Below are 26539 nucleotides of genomic sequence, written 5' to 3'. Positions count from 1 at the left end.
ATCGTCTCCCCTGTGGTCCTAGATGGGAACCACCATGTCTGTTTCACAAGTCCCCAACTCCGGTCACTCACCAAGTCCTAATGATTTTGCTTCCTGAGCATCTGTGGAATAGCCTACTCATCTTCCTCTTTAGGCCACTCTCTTCTCTTACCTGGATCATTGAACCGTCAGTCTCCCTACACCTTTCTTGGCTCCTCCTTGTCCATTCTCCACGCCACAGCCACACCTAACCCTGCGTGTGCTTCGGCTCTGCACCTCCCCACTGCCTTCAAGATAAAGTCCAAACTCTAAGATACGGCTGCACAGCTCTCTGTGGCACATCCACTGCTTACCTCTCTGTCCCCGCGTGTCATCATGGCCTGCTTTGTTCTGTGCACCAGCCGACAGCCAAAGGGAGAAGTCCATTATCAAGGGCAGTATAAAAATATGAAGGGGAGTGTGGAGATGTGGGGCTAGAGAGCTAGGAGAAATAGAGACTCGTTCTGCCGGATGTTCAAATGCACTAACAAGCTGTAACGGCGCCTTTGTGTTACTGCTGGATCATTAAACTGGAATGTAAAGTGTAGAAATAGACTTGAGTATATTGAAGAATTTAGCATATGATCAACATGGCAATTTAAGCCAACATGGAAAAGGGCAGACTTTTTAGTGAACAGAACTGTGACAACTTGTTAACGGTCTGGAAAGAAAATTAAGTTATATCTTGATCTCACACCCAACCCCAAAATAAATCCCAGTGACTTAAAGACTTGATGTTAAAAGTAGGGCCACATAAGTACTAAAAATATAAGCAAACATATGTAATTGGATGGTGAAGTTTTTTTAAATTCAGCATGGCGTAAAAGCCAGATTGGGTAAAGGAGGAGAGTCAGATTAAACAACATAAAAGTGTTAAGCTGGTCTACAATTAAAAAAAAATTTTTTTTAATGTTCCATTTATTTTTGAGAGAGAGAGAGACAGAGTACAAGCTGGGGAGGGGCGGAGAGAGAGGGAGACACACAATCCAAAGCAGGCTCCAGGCTCTGAGCTGTCAGCACAGAGCCCAATGCAGGGCTCGAACTCGTGAACCACAAGATCATGACCTGAGCCAAAGTCGGACACTCAACTGACTGAGCCACCCAGGCACCCCAGCTTGTCCACAGTTTTTTAAAAAACCTTAAATAATGTTACATTTTTAGATAACATTCTGGGGAGGATATATCTGTAACACATAGGGTGGGCAGACAGACGTTTGGCTTTACTAGTAATCACATAAATGAAAATGAGAATGATCTGTTATATTTTATTTACCAAATCTGCAAAAATTGGAAAAAGAATGTTAAAACCGAGTAGGGCTTCTCACAGATCCGTTTCCTCCAAACTTGTTATATCAGAGGTGAGAACTTATTTCTCATTAAAACAAATTTTTTTAATAACAAATTTATTGGTGTATAATTCACAACACCACTTGATTTTTATATTTCAAAACACAAAAGCTAATTTTTATTGGCTAAGCTGCTTCGTCTTGTTTAGTGATATTTTATTAATACCAGGAACGACGTCAAAGCATTGCTCTTGTTAATTTCCTTAATGTTATCTTTGTACTTTATGAACAAGTAGGCGGTTGCTTTCATTTTTTCATCATCTTCTGAGGCATATAAGAGAACTAAATTGAGAGCAACCTAAAGGTGCAATCATGGGGGCATTTGTTGAATAAATTATGGGATAACTTTAAACAGAATAGTGCAGTTTGTTTTCAGCTAAAGAAGTCCCTTTAACATTTCTTGTAAGGCTGATTTAGTGGTGATGGACTTCTTTAGCTTTTTGCTTATCTGGAAAACTCTTTGTGTCTCCAACTATTCTGAATGATAGCCTTGCCGGGTAGAGTATTTTCGGGTGCAGGTTTTTCCCTTTTAGCAGTTTGAATATGTCTGGCCTGCAAAGTTTCTGCAAAAAATCTGCTGACCTTTAAGCTGAAAAGAAATGGCACTAATTAACAAGAAAACACAAGAAAGTAAAAATGTTCCTGGAAAAGGTAAATATACAGTAAAAGTAGCAGATTGATCACTTCTAAAGCTAGTATGAAGGTCAAAAGACAAAAGTAGTAAAATTAAGTTACAATAATTAAGGGATATATAAAATAAAAACAGTGTAAAACGTGACATCAAAAACAAAATGGAGGGGTTAGTAAAAATGTATTTTTGGAATATGTTCAAATTTAAGTTGCTGTCAACTTAGAATAGCTGTTAAATACATAGGACAATATATGTGAATCCTCATAGTAACCACAAAGCAAATCGTAGAGCAGATACACAAAAGAAACTGAGAAAGAAATCTAAGCATAACATAAAGTTCTCAAACCAGAAAGAAAGAGAAAGAGAAGAAAGGAACAGAGAGGAACTACAAAAACATCCAGAAAACAGTTAACAAAATGGCAGTAGGTACATACCTATCGGTAATTACTTTGAATGTAAATAGACTAAATTCTCTGATCAAAAGACATTGTGCTTGAATTAAAAATTAATTGAAGGGTGTCTGGGTGGCCCAGTTGGTTAAACATCCGACTCTTAGTTTCAGCTCGGGTCACGATCTGTGGTTTGTGAGTTTGAGCCCCACATCGGGCTCTGGGCTGACAGTGCATAGTCTGCTTGGGATTCTCTCTCTGCCCCCCCCCCACCCCCCACCCCACCCCCACTCGTGTGTGCTTGTTCTCTCTCTCTCTCTCTCTCTCTCTCTCTCTCTCTCAAACTTAAAAAAAAATTTAATAAAATAAAAATTAAAAACATTAAAAATTTTTAAAAAGACTCATCTGTGTGCCTGCCTACGAGAGACTCACGTCAGAAGTAAGAGCACACACAGAATGAAAGGGGAGAGATGGAAAAAGATACAAGCTGGAAACAAAAAGCCGTTGTAGCTACACTCATATGAGACAAAATAGGCTTTAAAATAAAGCCTGTAATGAAAGAAAAAGAAGGGCATTACCTAATGATAAAGAGGTCAACCAAGCAAGAAGATAAAACACTTATAAATATATGTGCATCCAACATAGAAGCACCAAAGTATATAAAGCGAATATTAACAGATGTAAAGGGAGAAATTGACAATATAATTATAGTAGGGGGCTTTAACACCCCACTTAAATCAGTGGATAGATCATTCACACAGAGAACGCAATAAAGAAATGTTGGCTTTGAACAATACTTTAGACCGGATGAAGTTAATAGATACACACAGAACGTTTGATCCAAAAAACAGGCAAGATACACATTCTTCTCAAGTGCACATGCAGCATTCTCCAGGATAGAGCATGTTAGGCCACAAAAGAAGTCTCAATACTTTCAACAGGATTGAAATCATAGCAAGCGTCTTTTCCAACTACATACGGTGGTATGAAACCAGAAATCAATTACAAGAGGAAAACTGGAAAAACCACAAAAATGTAGAGAATAAAACAACATGTTACTGAACAGCCAATGGGCCATCAGAAATCAAAGGAGGAATTTTTTAAAATGCTCAGGAACAAATGAAAAAAGAAATACAACATACCAAAATCTGTGGGATGCGCAAAAGTGGTTCTAAGAGGAAAGTTCATAACAATACAAGCCTACCTCAAGAAACAAGAAAAATCTCAAACAATAACCTTCCATCTAAAGGAACTAGAGGAAGAACAAACAAAGCTCAACGTTAGTAGAAGGAAGGAAATAATAATCAGGGCAGAATAAATAAATAGAGATTTTAAAAACTCAGTGAAACTAATAGCTGGTTCACTGAAAAGATAAAACTGGCAAACATTTAGCTAGACTCACCAGGAAAGAGAAGGCTCAAATAAATAAAATCAGAGATGAAAGGAGAACTTACAACAGACACCACAGAAACACAAACAATTATAAGAGACAACTGTGTATAGTTATATGTCAATAAATTGGAAGAAATTGATAAATTCCTAGAAGCATTAAATCTTTCAAGACTGAATCATGAAGACAGAGAAAATCTAAATAAACCAATTACTAGCAAGGAGATTGAATCAGTAATAAAAAGCTTCCCAACAACAAAAGTCCAGGGCCAGATGGCTTCACTGGTGAAATCAACCACAAATTCAAAGAACAATTAACACCAGTCCTTCTCAAACTCTTCCAAAAACAAACAAACAAACAAACAAACAAAACAGAAGAGAAGGGAACTTTTCCAGACCCAATTTATGAGGCCAGCATTACCAAAACCAGACAAGGATGCCACAAAATAGTAAAATGACAGGCCAGTATTCCTGATGAACATAGATGCAAAAATCTTCAACAAAATATTAGCAAACTGAATTCAATACATTAATAGGATCATTGGCATTTGTTCTGGGGATATAAGGATGGTTCAACAGCTGGAAATCAACCAACATGGTATACCACATTAACCAAATGAAAGCTACAAATCCTATGATCATCTCAATAGATGTAGAAAAAGCATCTGACAAAGTAAAACTCTCCACAAAGTGGGTATGGGGAAACGTACTTTAGTGTAAGAAAGAAAACAGATGACAAACTCACAGATAACGCCATACTCAGTAGTGAAAGCTGAAAGCTTTTCTTCTAAGATCAGGAGCAGGACGAGAACACCCCACCCCCTCTTTTATTTAATATAGTATTAGAAGTTCTAGCCAGAGCATTTAGGCAGAAAAAGAAATAAAAGGCATCTGAATTGGAAGGGAAAAGGTAAAACTGTCACCATTTGCACAGAAAATGATACTATATGTAGAAAATCCTAAAAATGCCACCAAAGAGCAATTAGAACTAACAAGTGCTTCAGTAAAGTTACAGGATGCAAAATTAATATACAAAAATCCATTGCATTTCTATACACTAACAAAGAACTATCAGAAAGAAAAATAGTCCCATTTATAATTATATCAGAAAGAATAAAATACGTAGGGATAAATTTGACCAAGGAGATGAAAAACCTGTGCACTGCAAACTATTAAGACATTGATAAAAGAAATTGGAGATGACACAAATAAATGGAAAAATATACCATGCTCAGGGGTTGGAATAATTAATATTGTTAAAAAGCCCATACTACCCAGAGCAGTCTGCAAATTCAGGATAGTCCCTATCAAAATTCCGATGGCATTTTTCACAGAACTAGACCAAATAATCCTAAAAGCTTATGTGAAAGCTCAAAAGACTGAATGGCCAAAGCAATCTTGAGAAAGAAAGCTAGAGGTATCATGCTTCCTGATTTCAAATGATACTGCATACCTACAGTAATCAAAACAGTATGGTACTGGAATGAAACCAGACACGAGGTCTGTGGAATAGAATAAAGATCCCAGAAATAAACCCATGTTCATCTGGTCAGTTCATCAACAAAAGAGGCTAGAATATACAGTAGGGAAAGGAAAGTTTTTAAAACAGTGGTAGGAAAACTGGACAGCTAAATGCACAAGAATGAAACTGGGCCACTGTCTTAACCATATGCAAAAATTAACTCGAAATGCATTAAAGACTTGAATGTGAGACCTGAAACCGTGAAATTCATAGAAGAAACATAGGTAGCAACCTCCTTGACATTGGTTTCAGTGAGTTTTTTTTTCTTTTTCTTCTTTTTCTTTTTTTTGGGGGGGAGGGGGCCCTCAAACTCCAAAGGCAAGGGCAAAAAAAAAGCAAAAATAAACAAATGAGACTACATCAAACTTAAAAAGCTTCTGCACAGAGAAGGAAACCATCAACAAAGTGAAAAGTCAACCTACTGAATGGGAGATATTTTCTAATCATATATCCAATAAGAGTTAATATCCAAAATGTATAAAGAATTCATACTAACTAACTTAAAAAAAAACTGATTAAGAATTGGTCAGAGGATCATAAGAGACATTTTGTTCAAAGTAAACAGACGGCCAATAGGCACATGAGAAGGTGGTCAAGATCACTAACCCTCAATGAAATGCAAAACCATAATGAAATGTCACCTCACACCTGTCAAAATGGCTTGTTATCAGTGTGAGGTGAGAGACTAGTAAAGAATGGATTTAAACTTAGGTGACCATCAGCTTAATATAGAGTGCTATATGTATAAGATGTTATATGTAAACCCAATGGTAACCACAAACAAAAAACCAGTACAAATCAAAAATAGATACGCAAAAAATAAAGAGAAAGGAATCAAAGTATATCACTAAAGAAAGCAAACTGTGAAAGACGAGAGAGAAGAAAGGAGCAGAGAGCTTCAAAAACAACCTTGAAACAAGTAACAAAATGGCAATAAATCCATAATTATTTTGAATGTAAATGGACTAAATGCTCCAATGAAAAGACAGGGTGACAGAATGGATAAAAAAGCAAGACCCATCCATATACTGCACACAAGAGACTCTGTTCATACCTAAAGACACCTGCAGATTGAAAGCAAAGGAATAGAAAAGCATTTACCATAAGAGACTCTTAAAAACTGAGAATAAACTGAGGGTTGATGGGGGGTGGGAGGGAGGGGAGGATGGGTGATGGGCATTGAGGAGGGCACCTGTTGGGATGAGCACTGGGTGTTGTATGGAAACCAATTTGACAATAAATTTCATATTAAAAAAAATTTTTAATAAACTTTAAATAAATAATTAAAAATTAAAAAAACATTTATCATGCACTAGAAGTGAAAAGAAAGCCAGTGGCAATACTTACATTGGACGAAATAGACTTTAAAACAGAGATTGTAACAAGAACACAGAAGAAGACATAAAGGGGAAAATCCAACAAGAAGAAAGAATGATTGTAAATATTTATGCACCCAACATAGGAGCACCCAAATACATAAAGCAGTTAATAACAAACATAAAGGAAGTAGTTGATAGTATTATAGTAATGGTAGGGGCCTTTACTACCCCACTCACATTAATGGACAACTCATCTAAACAAAATCAACAAGGAAACAAACTTTGAATGAGACACTGGACCAGATGAATTTAATAGAGATACTCAGAACATGCCCTCCTAAAACAGCAGAATACACATGCTCTTTCAATATGTAACATATTCAGCCTAGAATAGATCACATATTCGGCCACAAATCAAGTGTCAACAAATTCAAAAAGATGAAAGTCATACCATGCATCTTTTTCCCACCACAGCACTATGAAACTGGAAATTAACCATAAGAGAAAATCTGGAAGAATACAAATACATGGACGTTCAATAACATGCTATTCATACAATGAATGGGTCAACTAAGAAATCAAAGAGGAAATTAAAAAATGCATGGAGACAAATGAAAATGAAAACACAATGGTCCAAAATCTTTGGGTTCTAAAAGGGAAGTCTATAGCAATACAGGCTTGCCTCAAGAAGCAAGAAAAATCTCAAATTAACCTAACCTTACACGTGAAGGGGCTACGAAAAGAAAAAGAACAAACAAAACCCCAAAACAGCAGAAGGAAGGAAATAATAAAGATTAGAGCAGAAATAAACAAAATAGAAACTTAAAAAAAGAAAAAAAAAAAAAACTAGGAGAGCAGATCAATGAAACCAGAAGCTGGTTCTTTGAAAAGATCAACAAAATCGATAAACATTTAGCCTGACTTATCAAAAAAAACCCAAAAAACAAAAAAAAAAACAAAACAAAACACAGAGGACTCAAACAAAATCAGAAATGAAAGAAGAGAAAGAAAAAAAAATGAAGAGGGCATCTGGGTGCCTCAGTTGGTTAAGTGGCTGACTCTTGAATTCAGCTCAAGTCATGATCTCACCATTTGCAAGATCGAGCCACATGTGAGGCTCTGCACTGACAGCATGGCACCTGCTTGGGATTCTCTCTTTGCCCCTCTCTCTGCCTCTGCCCTGCTCATGCATTCTCTCTCTCTCTAAATAAATAAATAATTTCTTTTTTCTTTTTAAGTGAAGAAAGAGGAGGGGCGCCTGGGTGCTCAGTTAGTTAAGCGTCTGACTTAGGCTCAGGTCAGGATCTCGCAGTTTGTATGATTCAAGCCCTGCATCCGGCTCCATGCTGACAGCCCAGAGCCTGGAGCCTGCTTTGGATTCTGTGTGCCTATCTCTCTCTGCCCTTCCCCCCCAAAGATAAATAAACATTTAAAAAAATTGAAGAGGAGAGGGGTACCTGGGTGGTTTGGTCAGTTAAGCGTCCAACTTTGGCTCAGGTCATGATCTTGTGGATCATGAGTTCCAGCCCCATGTCAGGCTCTGTGCTGACAGCTCAGAGCCTAGAGCCTGCTTTAGATTCTGTGTCTCCCTCTGTCTCTGCCCCTCCCCTGTTCATGCTTTGCGTGTGTGTGTGTGTGTCTCTCTCTGTCTCTCTCTCTCTCTCAAAAATAAATAAAAACTTAAAAATTTTTTATTTTAAAATGAAGAGGAGAAATAACAACACAAATACAAAGCATTATAAGAGAGTATGAAATATCATATGCCAACAAATTGGACAACCTAGAAGAGATAGACAAATTATTAGACACATGTAGCCTCCCAGAACTGGACCAGGAGAATTAGAAAATTTGAATAGACAGATTAGCAATAACATTGAATCACTAGTCAAAAAACCCCCAACAAACAGAAAATCTAGGACCAAACGGCTTCACAGGTAAATTCTATGAAAATGGTGAATGCCTATTCTTTTCAAACTATTCCAAATAATAGAAGAGAAAGGAAAGCTTCCAGATTCATTCTCTGAGCCCAGCGTTACCCTGATGCCAAAACTAGATAAAGACACCACAAAAAAAAAAAAAAAAAAAAAAACTATTAAGACAGTATCTCAGTGAACATAGATGTAAAAACTCTAAACAATATGTTAGCAAACAAAATCCAACAATACATTAAAAAAAATCGTTTACCACGACCAAGTGGGATTTATCTTGAGTTGCAAGGGTGGTTCAGTCTTCACAAATGCATCAATCTGATACATCATCACATCAGCAAGGGAAGGGATAAAAACCATGTGGTCATTTCGGTAGATGCAGAAAAAGCATTTGCCAACATCCATTTGTGATAAAAAAAAAACCTCCACAAATTATGTGTAGAGGGAACATACGTCAACATAATAAAGGCCATATGTGAAGAAGCACAGCTAACTTCATACTCAATAGTGAAGGACTGAGAGCTTTTCTCCTAAGATCAGGAACAAGACAAGGATGTCTGCTCTTAATCACTTTTATTACTGGAAGCCCTAGCCATAGCAGTCAGACAACAAAAAGAAATAAAGGCATCCACATTGGTAAGAAGGAAGTAGGACTTTCAACTACTTGCAGATGACATGATACTATATATAGAAAACCCTTGAGACTCTACCAAAAAACTACTAGAACTAATAAATGAATTCCGTAATGTCACAGGATACAAAATCAACATAAAAAAAATTCGTTGCATTTCTATACACTAATAATGAAGTAGTCGAAAGAGAAATTAAGAAACCAATTGCATTTATCATTGCACCAAAAAGAATTCAATACCTAGGAACAAACTTAACCAAGGGGTGATAGACCTATATCGAATTTTAAAACATGGATGAAAGAAATTGAAGCTGACACAAATGGAAAGATATTCCATGCTCACAGATTGGAAGATCATATATTGTTAAAATATTCATACCATCCAAAGCTGTCTACGGATTTAATGCCATCCCTATCAAAATGCCAACAGCATTTTCATAGAAGATCTAGAACAAACAATCTTAAAATTTGTATGGAATCACAAAAGACCCCAAAAAGCCAAAGCAGTCTTGAAAAAGAATAAAACCGGAGTTATCACAATCCCAGATAACAAGATATGCTACAGAACTGTAGTAAGCAAAACAGTGTGGTACTCGCACAAAAATAGACCTATAGATCAGTGCAACAGAATATAGAGCCCAGAAAGAAACCTATCCTTATGTGGTCAGCTAATCTACAACAAAGGGGGGCAAGAATACACACTGATGAAAAGACGTCAACACCAAAAGAAAAACACATACTTAAAAAATGGGCAGAAGACACGGACAGACATTTCTCCCAAGAAGACCTACAGGGGTGCCTGGGTGGCTCAGTCGGTTGGGTGTCCAACTTCAGCTCAGGTCATAATCCTGCAGTTCATGAGTTCAAGCCCCACGTCGGGCTCTATGCTGTCAGCTCAGAGCCTGGAGCCTGCTTCGGATTCTGTGTCTCCCTCTCTCTTTGCCCCTCCCCTGTGCTTACTCTCTCTCAAAAATAATCATTAAAAAAAATTTTTTTTAAACAAAGAAGACCTACAGATGGCCAACAGACACCTGAAAAGATGTGCAACATCACTCATCAGCAGGGAAATGCAAATCAAAACCACAATGCGGTATCACCGCACACCTGTCAGAATGGCTAAAATAAAAAACAGGAAACAACAAGTGTTGGCGAGGACGTGGAAAAAAAGGAACCCTCGTGCACTGTTGCTGGGAACGCAAACTGGTGTAGCCACTCTGGAAAACAGTATGGAGGTTCCTCAGAAAATTGAAAATAGAATTACCCTATGACCCAATAATTCCACTACTGAGTATTGACCCAAAGAGTACAAAAATACTAATTCGAAAAGATATATACACCTCTGTGTTTCCTGCAGCATAATTTACAGTAGCCAAATCATGGAAGCCACCCCAGTGTCCATCGATAGGTAAATGGATAAAGATGTGGTAGCTGATGAGGCAGCTACATCGTACGAATTTTGTGTGGTGAGAGGTGATAACTAGACTTGCCCTGGTGATCAGTTTGCAGTGGATACAGAGGTCGAATCACTGTATTTTACATGCGAAGCTAGCAGAATATTGTATGTAAATTATACGTCAGTTTGAAAAGACTGAATTATTTCCTGGTGGCTCTATAAAGATTGTATTGTGATATGAATAGGCAATCAAAGATTATGTTGCCAAATAGATAGGGAAGATGTCCTACAGACATGAATCAGGTGGTTTGTTAATAAAAATACAGCTAACCCTTGAACAACATGGGTTTGAACTGCACGGGTTCACTTATGTAGAGATTCTTTTTTCAAGAAACACAGTACTAGAAATGTATCTTCTCTTCCTTATGATCTTTTTATTTTTATTTTTTAAGTTGATTCTGAGAGAGAGAATAAGAATCCCAAGCAGGCTCCGCACTGCCAGTATGGAGCCCAGTGCAGGGCTCAAACTAACGGACTGCGAGATCATGACCTGAGCTGAAATCTAGAGTCAGATGCTTAGCTGACTGAGCCACCCAGGCTCCCTTTTTTAATGATTTTTTAACAGCATTTTCTTTTCTCTAGCTTACCTTATTGTGAGGACACAGTGGATAATATATATAACATATAAAATCTGTGTTAATTGACTGGTTGTATTATCGGTAAGGCTTCTGGTCTACAGTAGGCTGTTAGTACTTAAGTTTCTGGGGAGTCAAAAGTTACATGCAGATTTTTGACTCTGCGGGGTCAGTGCCCCTAACCCCTGCCTGGTGCACGGGTTAACGGTATGGTTATTTTCCTGGATATTGTGACGATTTTCCCGTTTGTCATCTTTTTAAGTTTGTAAGTTGCTGTTATTTCTTCATTCCAAATACATACTCTTTTTTACATAAAAAAGGTAAAATAAAATAATAGCTACAAATGGTTGACTGCCCCCTTTCTGCCAGGCTCTATGCAGGATTCTGGACCCTTCAGATGGGGAGGAGGGAGACTCAGGAGGTTCAGTCACACACCCAGGGTCCTGGAGCTGGTGAACAGCTGCAATCCAACCCTGGCGTGTATTCCGCTCTGGTCCACTGGTCCGCACGTTGGAAGGAAGGCTCCAGTTGGGCATAGTCGTGGTCAGGTAGCAGGGTTGCTGAGGTGTTTATTTTTTCTTTGTGCTTTTCAATATTTACCCTTTTTTTTTTCTTGGGTTAGTACTTGTTACTTTTATAATCAGATGAAAAACACATTTAAATAAGTTAATGCAGTAACGCAAGATTGTGTTGCATTTTGTGGTATTTACATTAATCAGTGTTTGTTTTTGTTTTTTTTCCTACCCATAAAGGGCTTGTAACTCAATATTCACTGCACTGGAGAAAAGTCAAGAAGCAGTTGAAATTACAAGTGAAGACCGTGTTATACAGGTTAGTTATTTTGGAAGGTCATTTTTCTGAATTTCTGGTTTTGTTTGCTCTTATTTTAGGATTGAACCCCTCAGGTATGATTTTTTTTTTCTTTTTGAAGTTCAAGAGACCAAGTTTTCCTTGGAGGATTATCAGAACAAAATGTATAAAATGTGTAGTTTAAACTAAGCTCCCTGTAGATAAGAAAAGATACTAATGATTACTTTGGGTGCTAGAAAATATTCTAGCACATTTGCATTTATTACTTTTCACCTTTTTGTTTGTTTGTTTGTTTAGCAAGAGGAGACTTTTATCCAGAGGGATTACCCCCGGGGGTTGGGGGGGGGCGGTGGAGAGGAGGCTCTGACCGCCAGGTCTGCAGGTTCTTGCCTTTCTCCCTGGTCTTGAAGATAGTTTACACCTTTAGAAATTTACCAGAAACTTCTCAGAATTTCCAGAACAACCTAGTAGTCGCTGAACAAATGACCCGTTATTAGCAAAGTGGATTCATAAAAGCGGCTTAAGGTAACAAGACTTGCACTTTTTAGATAAGAAGAGAGGGGGTCGTGCCGAGGAAACGCTCCCTTTGTCCGAGAATCAGCTCCACCTTGATGTTGATTCTGATTCTGAGCACTCCTGCTCCTCACTTTCCTCTCACTTGTGACTTTCTCTGTAAAGAGCTGCTGATCCTGACTTTCAGGAGTTGGTGCCCTGAGAGGCAGCCTGGGCCAGTGGCTGTGGGTACAAGCTGGTGTCAGACAGGCCTGGGTTGCATTCAGCTCGGCCCTTTCATAGTTGAGCATCGTTGGGCAAGTTACTTAATCTCTCTGAATGTGGTCTCTCGGCTGTACAGATGGGAATAATTGTCTTTTAAAGTTTATTTGGGAGCAGGGGGGAGGGCAGAGAGAGAGGGAGAGAGAGAGAATCCTAAGCAGGCTCCGTGCTGTCAGTGCAGAGCCAGACACAGGGCTTTATCTCACTATTCGTGAGATCATGACCTGAGCTGAAATCGAGAGCTGGACACTTAAGCAACTGAGCCACCAGGCGCCCCAGACAGGAATAATATTAATATTCACAATACTAATTATTGCCTTTTGTAAGGATGTTCTAAGGACTAAGTGGGTTAATGTGTGTGAAATGCATGCTATAGTGTCTAGCAAGGAAAACAGATCTTAAGCAGCATCAGTTACTGCTTTATCGTCATTATTTTATTATTATTATTATTACTATTACTATTATTATTAGCACATGCTCAACTTTCCTGTACGTTTTATCCTAGTCTTGTAATCTTCTTTGAAATTTAGTCATACAGCCTTATATCTGTAAATACTTCGCAGTTCATAGCCTGTTTTGATTATTCACGTGTATCACGAGAGTGGCAAGATAGATGTTCTGTTCCCATTACACAGATACGCAGACTGAGACTTAGAGGGGTCAAGGGACTCGGCAGAGGAGGGTCTGAGTGCTTCAGACTTCAGTCTTGTGCTTTGTCCTGCTGTATCATCATCCCAAAAAGCCTTTTGTAGCAACCCAGGCCCGTCTCCATGCGGCTTCTTTCCTCTGTTGGTGTTCAAGTGGGATCAGGCCATCTCTCCTGGGGCCCTCGGGGGCCAGGGCAGAAAGCGCAGCCAGGTGTCCCTGGAGCAGCGGCTTCTCTGGACTCCAGGGATCACCTGGGGGTGTGCTCTTAGGGCTTTAGAACTGTGGTGGGGAGCTCCAGGTTCTTGAGCTTTCCAGGAGGGAAACAAGCCGGCTTGGGGTGAATACCCTTGATTGCCCTCTTTTCAAATTCTCTTCTAATCTGGGTGATGTTGTTTCTTTTGTCTCCCCCCAGTATGCAAATCCTGCGTTTGAAACAACCATGGGCTATCAAGCAGGCGAACTAATAGGCAAGGAGTTAGCGGAAGTGCCTGTAAATGAAAAAAAGGCTGAGTTGCTCGATACCATAAATTCATGCATCAGGATAGGCAAGGTAAGTGAGGGCTCCGGCCCTTGTTCACTCTCGCATCACAGAGAGGACAGGAAGGAGACTTGGTGCTCACTGAGCATTGCACACGCCGGGGAATCGGAGTCCTACCCCGCGCAGAAGCCCGAGGAAGTGCTGCTGGCGTCATCCCCATTTTTCCCATTTTGCGGAAGAAGAAACTGAGGCCAAGAAAGGGTAGAGTGTGATAAGCTGTTACACTGAAAATTACTCTTTTCATCTTTATGATAAATAAATTGACCTTTCTAATCACTGATCTTCTGAGCGGTAGGTGTTGGCAAATGGCTCTGGGCAGAGGAGCGCGCCGGTGAGGTCCGTGGTCTTGGAGCGCCTCTGAGCCCAACAAGTCTCTGGGCCTCCTGCTTTCATCCAGCCTTTTCTGGAATGCCTCCCGTGGGCAGACACTCTGCTAGATTCTGGCATAGACAGAAGGGCACAACACAGACTCCTTCGTAGAGAGCTCCTATTCCAAGGGTGCAAACGGGACAAGTCACATGATCTCAGTGCCGGGGGGACAGACGGAAGGCAGGCCCAGTCTGAAGGGCGACTTCTCAGAGCCGTGGCTCCCGTCAGCACCTCACGGTTCCTGGGTTTTTAGACAAGAGACAGGTTGTGCCCAGGAAATGCCGAGGCTGCTGCTTTTCCACAGTCTTTCCTGCCGGGCTCTCGTGAAGGTTTGGAAGTCAGGGGGAGACCCATTATCTGGTCACTCCGAACGCTTGAGATACCGGTGACTGGCTCTCTTGCCCGCTGCCTTGTGACATCCGGCCAGCACGTGTCCCGTAGTCTAGCAGAGCACGTCACCGGGGCCCCGGAGACACCCTTGGTGGGTTTGTGTCCCTTGGCTCTCCCGCGGCACTGAGCAAGGGGAGGACAAGGACAGGGCAGGCAGGGCCCAGTGACATGCCATCTGGGGAATAACTAACGGGCACTTCCTGAATCCCGTTCCTTCAGCTGTTCTGTCAAGGATGATGATTTTCTTGCTGGAGAGAGTGGCAGGTCCTCCAGAAAGAGCATGGAGGCCGAGGCAGGTAGTAGGCCTCAGGTGCTCGGCACCCTGCCCAGGCTGGCCCGGCACCCCCCCCCCCCCTCAGTTGGCAGGGGCATCCTCAGAGGGTGGTAACCAAGCAGCAGTCCCGGAAGCCTTGGGAGGGCTTTCCACGGCCTCCCCGATCCTGGCATTTAGGCCCCATGCTGCCTCTGGGTCAGCCGGCGGTTCTGTCGTGCGGGCCAGCCGGGCACGAGCCAGAGATGACGGCCTCGCGCGCCTCCATCTGGTAACCCGAACACGGGGGGCCCCCGCTCTTCGCCAAAGAGAGAATGGAGGTGGGGACGGGGCCATTAGTGGGCTAGAGCTGGGCCCTGAGATCTACCGAGATCCGTGTGAAGGGCATCTCGCCTCCTACATAATGCTATTGGCACTAGGTACGAGGGGCCTCAAGCTTGAACACCTGAGACCTGTTCTCTAAAATCTATTGTGAGCAGAGGATATGAAAGATTATCGTGTTATGACCCCAATACTGTTTTATTTCAGAAAGGAACACGGTTGTTTATTTTGTATGTTTCGGAGCTCCCGGGGAGAGCCGTTTGTCCTTCGTCAGTAACCTGCTGGTCCCTCGGCCAGCACTGCGACAGGACAGGCCGCTTAGCCGGGAAGGTTTTTGATGTGAAAGAAAACATGGCCTTTCTGATAGGGTCCCCTAGGGAGGGAGAAGGGCTTGCTGAGGAGTCGGCTGCCCTGGGTAACAGTGGTGCTGGGTTCAGTGGAGAGAGCTCTGACAGGCCCTGGGAACCAGAATGGGAACTTAGAAGTAGTTAGGTGACAGCGCTGGGGGCTTTGAAGGGTCACATTCCAGGTGTGCCCCTTAGGGATAGAGGAGAAATTGTGATGACGGTCAAAGGAGGAGTATTGCAAACACTACCCTCCGCAGACTCCCTCCATGTTGTTCTCAGCCAGCAGCCCCTCTTTGGGAGAGCACCTGCTGGTATTAGGTGACCTTGATTTTCAGCTTCCGTGCTCAGGCTTCCTTGCATCCCTGCACATCCTTCCCGACTCCCCCCTTTTCCTCGTCCCCAGGACTCGTCTCGCAGGCTCTAGAGCCTACGGTCTCCTCTTCTCAGACACCTAAACCTTACACGGGTTCTTCTCCTTTAGAAACTGAATTTTCTTCCCTTGGAAGTTGTGTCTCGTGGGCACTGAGCAAATGTTGGCTGCTCGGGTGTCTGCCTGTAATAATGACGTGTGGCCACAGAGCCCCCACTGGCTTTTCAGAACTTGGAGTTCCAGGTCCTCTGCTTTGTTCCGTCACTGGCTCCCTCAGTGCACGTTTCCTCCCGCGTTTACCAGGGTCCTTCATCCATGCTGTGCTCCTCAGAAAGCTTCTTGTTTGCCGAGGCACCTTTGCTACTCCACACGGATGTCCCACGCCTCCCGCTTTTAGCCCCAGCCTCTTCTCCAGGGCCTCGTGCAACGTCCCGCCATCACCTCGTCTGACAGCGATGATTTCCTGTCGTCCCCTCCAGCCTCTGCTGCCTCTGCCTGTTGGCCGTCCTCACACTTGCCCGGACGCCCATTCCTGGCAGGCTTTTGGCTCCTCCCTACCCTCCGGCATCAAGTCCATCACTCAGCCCTGACGTCTGTTAAACCCCTGCCTTGGAGAGTCCGCTGCCTGGGCCTGACCTTACGCAGGGCCTTCTCCCCAACCCTGGGTTTGTGGTGGCTGAACCCAGTCAGGTCTCCCTGACCCGTGACCTCCACCTCCAGTCAGCGCACTCCCCACTCCCGAGTGATTAGTCTGATCACGTCACTCTGCCAGTGTAGAGGCCACATCCCTTGGCCTGGCTGCAAGCATTCTACAGTCTGACCTCGGCCTGCCTTTTCCATTCAGTGAACAGAAGCTCCAGTGTCCCTGGACTGTTTACCATGTGCAGACCCTGGGGACAGGACAGCGGATGACAGAGATTTCATTCTTAGACACCAGGCATCAAGAAGGGGCTGTCCTGATGGTCAGAGATGCCAGCTTGGTGCTTAGCTTGCCCCCGAACAGAAGCGAGGTGTGGGCCCCGGTGCCGTTCTGAGGGGGGCTCGGCCCGCAGAGAGAGGCCTGTGCAAAACCACCTGGGCCGGAACAGCCATTTACTGGTTGCCGTGTGTCAGGACCTCGTGCTTTTCCGGATTGAATCTTCATAACCGCATTCTCAGGTCGTGTTTTGGTATTCTCGGGAACTAAAACTTATGTATTTATGATAGGTAATTGTTTCTGATAAGAAATACGATCTGTGATCAGTAACTATTGTTTGTTTCTGTTGGCAACTGAAAGACTTACACGTGAAACTGTTCTCCTCCAAGCAGAACCTCTGCCCAAACCGGCCTGTTCCTTGGCCGGACTGTTCAGCTCCGGCCGAATTGGCTTCTTTTCTACCTTTGCTTGGTGCCCATGTCTTTTCAGACAGGAGAGAAAATCCTGCAGATGTATTTTAAAGTGTTGATTGATTGATGGATTGAATTGGTCTCCCATTTTTCTCCCTCTCTCTCTTATATAACAGCTCTATTGAGAGAATTATTCTCTACTGAGAATAATTGAGAATTCACATACCACACAATTCACCCACTTAAAGTCTACAGTTCTGTGGTGTTTGGTCTGTTCACAGTTTTATAAACATCACCACAGTCGGTTTCCCATATTTCTCTTGATCGTGAGCTTCAGAAGTAAGTCTTGGACCCGTCTGCTGAAGCCCCCTTGGGGGATAGCGGGCTGTGGGTGAGGAGGACACACTGTACCTTCCTGCCCAGGGACCCCTGTTTAGTCCTTGCCTGTTCTGGGCACTGGCCAGTCTCTCCTCAGAACTGTAGTGAGTAAGAGCCTCAGCTCCCTTCTGCTCTGGGCCAAGTAAGCCCTGAGCTGGGCTCTCAGGCTTTTATGTCAGTCCTTCCTTGGCTCCCACTGTTTTCAGAAATACGTTGAGAAGCATCGGTAACCATCCTTCGCTTCTGTCCGAACGTCCTGGTTTCTGCTCAGTCCGCTTTCTCAGAGGAGCCTGAAAATGAGATTTTCCTTTTGGCATTTGCACGCAGGTTGCCATGCCATAAGCATGGAAGATTCCAGAATTGACCCTGTGTGAGGGTCTGGACAGGAGATTGGAGCTAGGCCACCAAGGCTTCCCGCCTGGGTCAGCCCCAGGTCCCGGGGGATCTAGAAGGGCAGGAAGGTTATGGAACACCCTAGAAGTTCAGTGTCCCACAGTGGGTTTTAAGGATATTTATAGCTTGAGGACCTTGGTGACTCTTGGAGGGATTCCCAACCTCTTGGGCGGGAACAGAACCCCGCTCTACCTCAGGCTTGTCCTTGCCACCCCAGGGGTAGGGAACCACCTGTAGCCCCTGTTCTCTCACTGTGGTCACGGCACGTGTGCACCTCCTGTCCCAGGCTGCAGTTTTGTTCTAAAAGGATCCTGTATATTCTGTCTGCTCACTGGAGCACAGCTGGTGTAACTGCGGCCCCGGCTTTTAAAGTCTCACTGATGTGTTATACCTGAGCCCAGACCTGGCTGTTCCCCTCCCTGACCTCCACGGAGGGACCGTGGCCCTCACACAACTCCCCCGGGGTCCTGAGGGTCTCCCCTCCCGAAGGCAGGGGCAGAGGCCGCACCGCTCCTCCCCTGCACAGGCAGGAGCTAGGACAGGAGGGACCCGTGTGGGGAAGCGAGCCGGCGCTCTTCAGCGATTCACTCGTGGGCCCAGGGCCTCTTGCTGGCAGCCGGCCGCTGACCTGTCACCACTCAGACTGTGGGGGGCTGGCGTTTGTCAGCAGCCCCCGAGGAGACGGACTTGGGGAAAATGGCCAGGTTACCGAAAATCCTGTTTGGGGTTGGGGTAATTCTTTATCCTAATTGCTTTAGCCGTGGTAAATGAACCCGAACCTGAGTGGAAGATGTTCTTGGGTTCATGCTCTGAACACACGGTGTAATGATGCTGATGTTCCATTTTTAGGAGTGGCAAGGAATTTACCACGCCAAAAAGAAAAATGGGGACAACGTACAACAGAACGTGAAGATAGTACCTGTCGTCGGACAGGGAGGGTGAGTGGAGACCGCATACTTCGGTCAGCACGCTCTGCTTGGCATGCAGAAATTTAAAAGAAAGACTTGTAACAAAGTCAGATGTCATCCAAGAATGACGTTCTTCCAGGCCCTCCCGCTTGTGACCTGGAGCCACCAGCTTCCAGAAGGTCTTGCTTATGCCGCAAGGACACAAAAGAGACTCTCCCGTATTTAAATTGGAATGTCACTTTATTAAGCTGTGTGGGGGGGACACTACCTGATGGACTCCCTGTATTTAGAAGGTTTTTAGCTCAGTTGGTAGCCTGTGTATTATTTCTGCCTAGGCCTATCAAATGAGATAAAAGTATTTAAAACACTGCCCTTTATAGAAATTCTCACGTAAAACAGATGTGACTGCAGATGGCGGAGTGTTGTCTGGCAGGAGCCCGAAAACGCCCTGTGGTTTGTCTCAGAGTTTATCTTAAATAGGACGAACGCCAGGAAATGATGAATGTGAATTGCAGGACACCCCACGATGAAATATGCAACCATTAGAAATGACGATCATAGAAAATTAAACGGGGAAAATGCTGAAGATGAACGCAAAGATGAAAATGCACAATCAGACCCAGTGCGTGATTTCTATCCTGAAAATAGAAGAAGGAGAGAAAAGAGCAGGAAGAGACGCGGCGGTGGCGGCCCCAGCAGCTGCTGCTGTGCCTCGAGCCCGGCCCTCCCTGGGCAGGCTCCCAGTGCCTGGTAGACGTCAGTTCATTGCCTCCTAAGCACGCGCTGTGGCGTCGGCACTCCATTTTACAGATGAGGAAACTTGAGGCTGGAGAGGGGGGGTTTCTGGCCCAGGGTCTGGCCGCCGGTGCTCGGCGGAGCGGGGCCACTGCGGTGGCTCACGTGGTTGGTCACCAGGCTTGGCTGCCGGTTGGCGATGGCCTCAGGGAGGCGGGGCTGTGTGGGCTCTCTGTTCTGATTCTTTGCCTTTTAATGTCCTTTCCAAAGTTTTTGCAATAATTATATAGGGATTTAATTATCCAGGGAAAAGTGGAAGGCCCAGTAAATAAGTGAGGAGTCAAGTTTGCGACTTCCGGGATGAGCCCTAGGTGCTTTGTCTTAGTATCCCCCCCCCCGCCCTCTCCCCCCCCCACACCAGCTACATGTGGCCTTGGCCCTCAGCGTGGCCTGTGGCGCTGCCCTGAGTGACTGTGAGCACACTGTTTGTTAGAACCTGGGAAAGAACATTAATACAAAGGGCTGTGAAAATGAAAACATGCTAAGGAATTCAAGGCTTTCTGTTGGTTAACAGTCCATTTTTTAAAACACGGGTGTTTTTATTCTGTGTTGTGATGATTTGGAAGAGCTGTGTTGTTTTTGCTAGAGAGTCAACTTCTTGTCTACAGAGACACCAGAGGATGTGTGTAGACTCTGGGGTGCTTCTTGGTGGCCTTGGCCACAAACAATAGACGTGCTCTGCTCCAGGCGTTTTGTGTATTGTGAGAGAGGCTCTTTCATGGTGAAAATTAGCTACATATCCATCAGAACAGAGAGCCAGGAGAGAAATAATGCGTTGTTTTCTACTTGCAGAAAAATTAGACACTATGTGTCCATTATCAGAGTGTGCAATGGCAACAATAAGGTACGTAAGGGGAGCCCTGGGGCCCCCAGGTGTACCCCGGCAAGACTTCCTGCTCCTATAAGTAGACAATCAGAACTAATGGTTTTTACGTTCATTTCTAGGCCGAGAAAAGAACTGAAAGTGTTCAGTCTGACCCTCACACAGGTATGCTGCTGCGCGTTCATTCTTCGGGGCCGTCAAGCTTTTGAAAAAAAGAGAAACAGACCCTTACTCTGTCTGGCGCCTTGTGTGCAGGAGGGACTGCTTTCCTAGCGCCGTGGCGGTGTTTCTCTCCCTGGCTCCCCAGGCAGGGACCCGAGCGCCCGTGGGAGTTCTGACGGGTGTCGTGGGGTGGGGAGAGAACCCGCGTCCAACGCGTGAACTTCCGTGAAGATGTGTTGCGGGGAGAGAACTGGTCACCTCCGGTGCACGAACTTACGTGAAGATGCGTTGAGTGAACTGTGGTTTCTTGGCCTCATCTGTGCTCTAGGAGGCAACAGTGCTGGGTGTCAGGCTACAGCACTGAGCGGGGATGTCTTCATCGGACAGTCTTCCCCTCCAGCCTGTAGGGAGGTAGCTGGACCCCATCAGACTTGGCTCACCCCATATCTGTCCCCTGTCACGCCTCGGACCCCACCCGCTCAGGCCCACATCTGTTAGCGTAAACGTTTCCCCCTGGCCTGGAATTGCCTGTTTCCTCTCAGCGTGTGCCGTGGCCTCACCACGCCCACTGTCTACTCTGGCCACCCTGGGCGAAGCCACAGGCTCTCCAGCAAGCCCACCTGGGTGCTGGACCGCAGCCTGCCATGCCGGGTGGTTGCCCAGCCAGTCCGTAGGAGCCTCCAGGGAGAAGACTCTGTCTTCCGTCCCACCAGCTGTTGCTGAGGTGCTTCCTGCAGTGCCAGAACAGACAGACAGACAGACATACCCAGAACATACATGCACACATACATACATACATACATTCATTCATTCATTCATTCACTCATTCATTCTAGGTGTTTTTCTGAGTGTGTACTGTGCCCACAGCCCTGTGCTAAGTGCTTGAATTAGTGTATGTAACTGAACCCTTGCAGTGACCCAGGGGGTAGACACTTTGTGGATGAAGTTCCCTTTTTACAGGTAGGGAAACGAGGGCTAACTGATTTGCCCAAGGGTAACCCACGTAGGACGCGGTAGAGCTGGCCTGGAATCCGGCTGGCCAGCTCTGGAGGTCTCCAGCACAGACTCGGACAACTCTGCGGGCGCGCCAGGAGCGGTCAGGGCTTTCCCTGGAGAGGAAGAGAGACCAGCTGATGGCCAGGGGAACAGCAAAGAGAAGGGAAAGGACCAGCGGTGCCATGGTGGCCCAGAGGAGGAGGGGAGAGTTCCAGACAGGGAGACGTGGATTGAAGAAGGAGAGGGGTGTGGAAGGAAAAGCGTTCCAGAAATATAAACAGTCGTAGAGGAGGGAAAGGTCAGAACGTGTTCAAGGGAAAACAGGACTAAATTTTGACTGGTCAGTGTGGAAGGGCAGTTGGGATCACAAAGGGTCCCTGGATACCAGGTAGGAGATTCGGATTTTTGTCTATAGGTAGTGGGGACTGAGGACTTTAAGCAGGGGAGTAGCGTGATGATTTCTGTTGAGTACCGGAGCCCTTGTTCCTGTGTTCTGCAAAGAGATTGGGACAGATGTAACCTTGCTGGCCAGCGAAGCATTTGCAAGTAACCCAGGTGTGGAACTGACTAGGCGGAGCCCAGGGGTCGCAAGGGTTACGGAGGACAAATGGCAGGGAAGGAGCCGGGAGAAGATTCCCGGAGACCCACCTGCACCGGGCTCAGAGGGGGAACAGGAAGCTGGGTGGGGGGTGTTACTGCGGCCAGGGAAGGGGAGAGGGAAGCGTTGGATCACAGTCAGAGCTGACCGTGCAGAGGTGAGGGAGGGGAGTACGGAGCCAGAGGTGGAGAGAGACCTCGGCTCTTGCATCCAAGAACGCGCTTATGACCTGTAGACGTGCGGGGTCAGGAGGGTTGTGGGGGCAGAAGCCGGACTACAGGGCTGGAGGGGTCAGGATGGAGCCGGCGAACGCAGGCCCCCCAGGACATTGACCCTTACGCTGCAAGGTCACGGAGTGCCGTTACTTGGATATTTTTTTTTCTTTCGGAAGAGCCCTGTGAGGTAGGCCTGGCTGTCGCCAACACCCCTTTATTACAGAGAGAGACACTAAGCTCGGAAGGGGTAAATGCTACCTTGGAGTTGGCGGCCAGGAAGCAGCAGGGCGGGGACTGGCAGGGGGACTCAGTGACCTGGTCCTAGGTGTCGGGCAAGGGCAGAGCCTCCCAGACTGCTCTTGTGCCAGGCCGTTCTGTCTCGGCACCTGATTGGTGCCCATTTTGGAGTCTTCCCCATCTCACCCCGAGGAGCTGGCTCTCTGGTCTCCTCCCGCCCCCCAGCAGCGTAACCACCTTTATGTCCACAAGACTCTACCGACCACGGTCTTGCCCCGGGAAGGGAGGGAAGCGGTCACGGGCCACGGACCAGCCAGGACCCTCGGTTACACACGGCACTGTCATTTCTGAAGCAGAAAAGGAGTTTAGTGGAAGGAAATAGGGTGGCTCACAGAATGGACGAAAAAGCTTAAGAATTGATCTGAGACAAACAGGAAGGTGGGTGACCGTCCCCACTGTCGAAGGCGTGCCCTAGGAGCGGTGTGCCGGGGACACCAAGGCTCTGCCGACGTCCTGGCATGATGTCGCCGTCACCACGGGCACAGTGGCTTCCTCACAGCTGTGCTTCACTGCTGCACCTGTGGTCTTTCATATCCGGCTGGAAGCACATGATACCGTGTGTCACCGAAGACACCACGTGTGTCATCTGTCCAGTTTGTAAACCTTGAGTCGGTCTGGAGTCAGCTCTGAGCCAGCTTTCGGCACAGAAATGAACATGGAGTTCACTGGAGGGGGGAAGGAAGCAGTAATTTGAACAGACTCTACTCTGTAGTGCCACAGTGGGGGAGAACGGGTGCCACTTGCCAGCAGTAATGACACGAGGGCTGAGCTGGTCTCTGGAGAGAGGGCGGGGTCAGCCCCAGGACAGGAAGAACATTCCTGCGGGGATGAGCAGTGTGCATAAAGCTGTCGAGACAGGTGATGCCGGGTCAGGCCTGCTTGGACTTCCTCCTGCAAGCAGAGGGGGCAGGAGTCTGTCCTTAAAGAAGTAAGTGAAAAGGGACCCCTTCCGGGAAAGACAGTCATGGTGGTGGTACGGAGAAAAGACTCCAGGCAAAGAGTCACTTGGTATAATCAGTAGGACTTGGGAGCAGCACCATGTGAGGGATGAAGGGAAGACACTTGAGAATGTCACCAAGATTTCTAGCTTGGCCACTGGATGGCACAGATGAAAATATTAAGTGCGGGAGAAAGAGCAGTTTTGTGGAGGGAGAGGACGGCAAGTTTAGATTTGAACTTGGTCCATCTAGGGTGCCTGGAATGGTCCAGTGGAGATGTCTGGGGGCGTATGGAGAGGCCAGAGTCGTGGGCCTGGGCAGCTCTCCTGACGAGAGGAGGTGAGGCGGGAAGGAGAGGCGCTGAGGGTGGGGGCCCAACACCAGCAGACATGGAGGGCACGTGTAGGGAAGCAGGATGTGGAAGTCCTTCGTGCAACCAGAATTCAGCCATCGTGTGCCAGGCGGCACGTGTCTTTGCTTATGAGAGGCCTGCACTCTGTTCCCTGGTGGGGGGCTGGGTAGCTCACAGGACAAGATGGGTGGGAAAGGCCTCACCAGGAACGGGCCATGTTCCAGGTCGGGCAGCGTATTTTACAGGTATTCTCCTGAGCTGTGGGGTTGGGGCCACTGGTACGGGCCTCGCAGACCCTGCGAGGCCCTGGAGTGCTAGTCTGGGTCTGCAGGAAGCCGGCTTTCTCAGTTGGAGGAGGTAGAGACACCACGGAGGAGGAGGGCTGACAAGCAGCTTGTTGACCAGGCTCTTGGGAGGTCGGTGGTCCCGGGGCAGAGCAGGCAGTCCACAAATGCTCGAACTGTTGAGAATGCCGAGAAAGTTCTCTGAAAGTCCGCCGCGCTCCCAGCAGTGACCTGTAAGCAAGTCGTGCAAGACACCCAGTTCTCAGCTTCCCTGTAACCAAAATGGAGCTTACAGGGCGCCGGGGGGGCTCAGTCAGTTGAGCGTCCGACTTCGGCTCAGGTCACGATCTCGCGGTTTGTGAGTTCGAGCCCCGCGTCGGGCTCTGTGCTGACAGCTCGGAGCCTGGAGCCTGCTTCAGATTCTGTGTCTCCCTCTCTCTCTGCCCTTCTCCCACCCACGCTCAGTCTCTGTCTCTCTCTCTCTCTCTCTCTCAAAGATAAATAAATGTTAAAAAAAAATGTTTTAATGGAGCTCATGCTGACAGCACAGCATTAATGTGGCAGTGGAGGCACATTTGTAGGTGCCGAACAGTTCCCACTCTCACTGCTTCTCTGGGGTTCCCTGGATTTACCCAGCAAGGCAAGGAAATGCTGCTCGTTTTTCTCTACTAAAACTATGGGGCTGTGTGGGAGGATCACACTTTATGGAACAGGACACCGAGAGCACAGAGCAGAAGTCACAGGTGGTGCGGGATCCGAGCCCCGGGCGGTCGAGGCCTGTGCAGCCTGCTGTCCGTTACCAGGCCGGGTGCTTCGGAGCTCTCCGGTTTGTGGTGAGGGCCTGGCTCGTGCTCCTTAGGGCTTGCGGGCTGCCTGAGATGTGAACCCCGCATTCACCCTCCGACAATCCCCGAGTCTGCTTCTGAGAGCTGACCAGCGGGAGCGGCATCCCAGCAGGGGCAGGCTGTTGGAGATGGGTCTCGAATGGGAACCAGGAAGATCCAGTATTTACACGGCGATAAAGTGACTTTAAAACGTTCAGTACAAACGGAAGCCTGCGCTTCTCCTTCCACTTTTGCCCCGACCCAGTCCTTGGTTACACGCGCTGCATTTTGCTTCTGGACAGCTACACTCTGGTCTGTAGGCAAGCGGCTTCCTCCTCCTGGAGATGGTCCCCTCCTCTTCTTGGCTGCATCTGCTAAACTTAACTCATCTGCTGTCTGCCTGTCTCCCGGAGGAGACCTGCCTTATCCGTCTTCATATCCCTAATGCCTGGCGTAGGGCCCAGTACATGGGAGGCGCCCAGAGAGTGTCTGTTGAGTGGCTCCAGGGGAGAAGAATGCAGGAGTGACCTTGTAAGTTCACAGCCGTCATACCGGGTCTGTGTGTGGCGGGCGGGGGCGATCCGACTTGAGGGAGTGAGCATCCAGAGAGGATACAGTGTCGTGTGGGAAGCGGGAGGGGCAGGCGTGCTGACAGCCACGTGTGGTCACGGCAGGTAAGGCGAGAGGCAGACTGGCAAGTGGCCTGTCCTTGGCTGCCAGCCAGTTACTTTCTCCCCGTGGTGCTGCAGGGTTTCAAGCAAGGGAGCCGTGGAAGCAGAGCGTTGTGTGAGGCAATACTTTCACCCACGCTCAGGGATTTGCAGGTGTCTGTTGAGGGTCTGTTAATGGCTGGGCAGTGCTGGTCCCCCAAGAAAAAGACAGGAAGGCTATTCCTGCGCTCGTGTCCTCCAGAGCCGGTGAGGAAGGTAGACGGTAAAGTAGGTGGTTACTGGCGATGTTGGGGGTGCGAGGAGGCATTAGAACATTCACCGAGGTTATGGTACCTGAACCGCATGTTCGGAGAGTATCGAGAGTTAACCAGGTGAAGAAGGCAGCATGGGAGGGGCAGGTTCCCAAGTGGAGGTGAGCAGTCCGTGCCAAGGCGTAGAAGGGTGTGAGGTGAACTAGCATGTCACAAATAGGTGGTCGTGGCTGGAAAGAGGAGATTCAGCTATCCTAGACTCTGGGTGCCACACGGGGGAGTTTAAATC

The 26539-nt window shown here is 46.4% G+C and overlaps 1 protein-coding gene across 4 annotated transcripts in view; it reads left to right on the top strand.

The window, feature by feature from the left end:
- Positions 1-26539, top strand: part of PDE8A (phosphodiesterase 8A) — a 156316-nt gene that overhangs the window by 92076 nt on the left and 37701 nt on the right. For all 4 annotated transcript variants that reach the window (XM_042940910.1, XM_042940907.1, XM_042940906.1 and 1 more), the window contains exons 7-11: positions 11954-12032; positions 13846-13983; positions 18986-19074; positions 20632-20683; positions 20785-20827. In XM_042940910.1, the coding sequence (XP_042796844.1) occupies positions 11954-12032; positions 13846-13983; positions 18986-19074; positions 20632-20683; positions 20785-20827 (401 nt within the window). The remainder of the gene's footprint in view (positions 1-11953; positions 12033-13845; positions 13984-18985; positions 19075-20631; positions 20684-20784; positions 20828-26539) is intronic.

This window comes from Panthera leo, chromosome B3 (genome assembly GCF_018350215.1).
Source record: "Panthera leo isolate Ple1 chromosome B3, P.leo_Ple1_pat1.1, whole genome shotgun sequence".
NCBI lineage: Eukaryota > Metazoa > Chordata > Mammalia > Carnivora > Felidae > Panthera > Panthera leo.
Note: the sequence above shows the minus strand (reverse complement) of the source record. Positions and strands in the feature narration are given on the sequence as shown.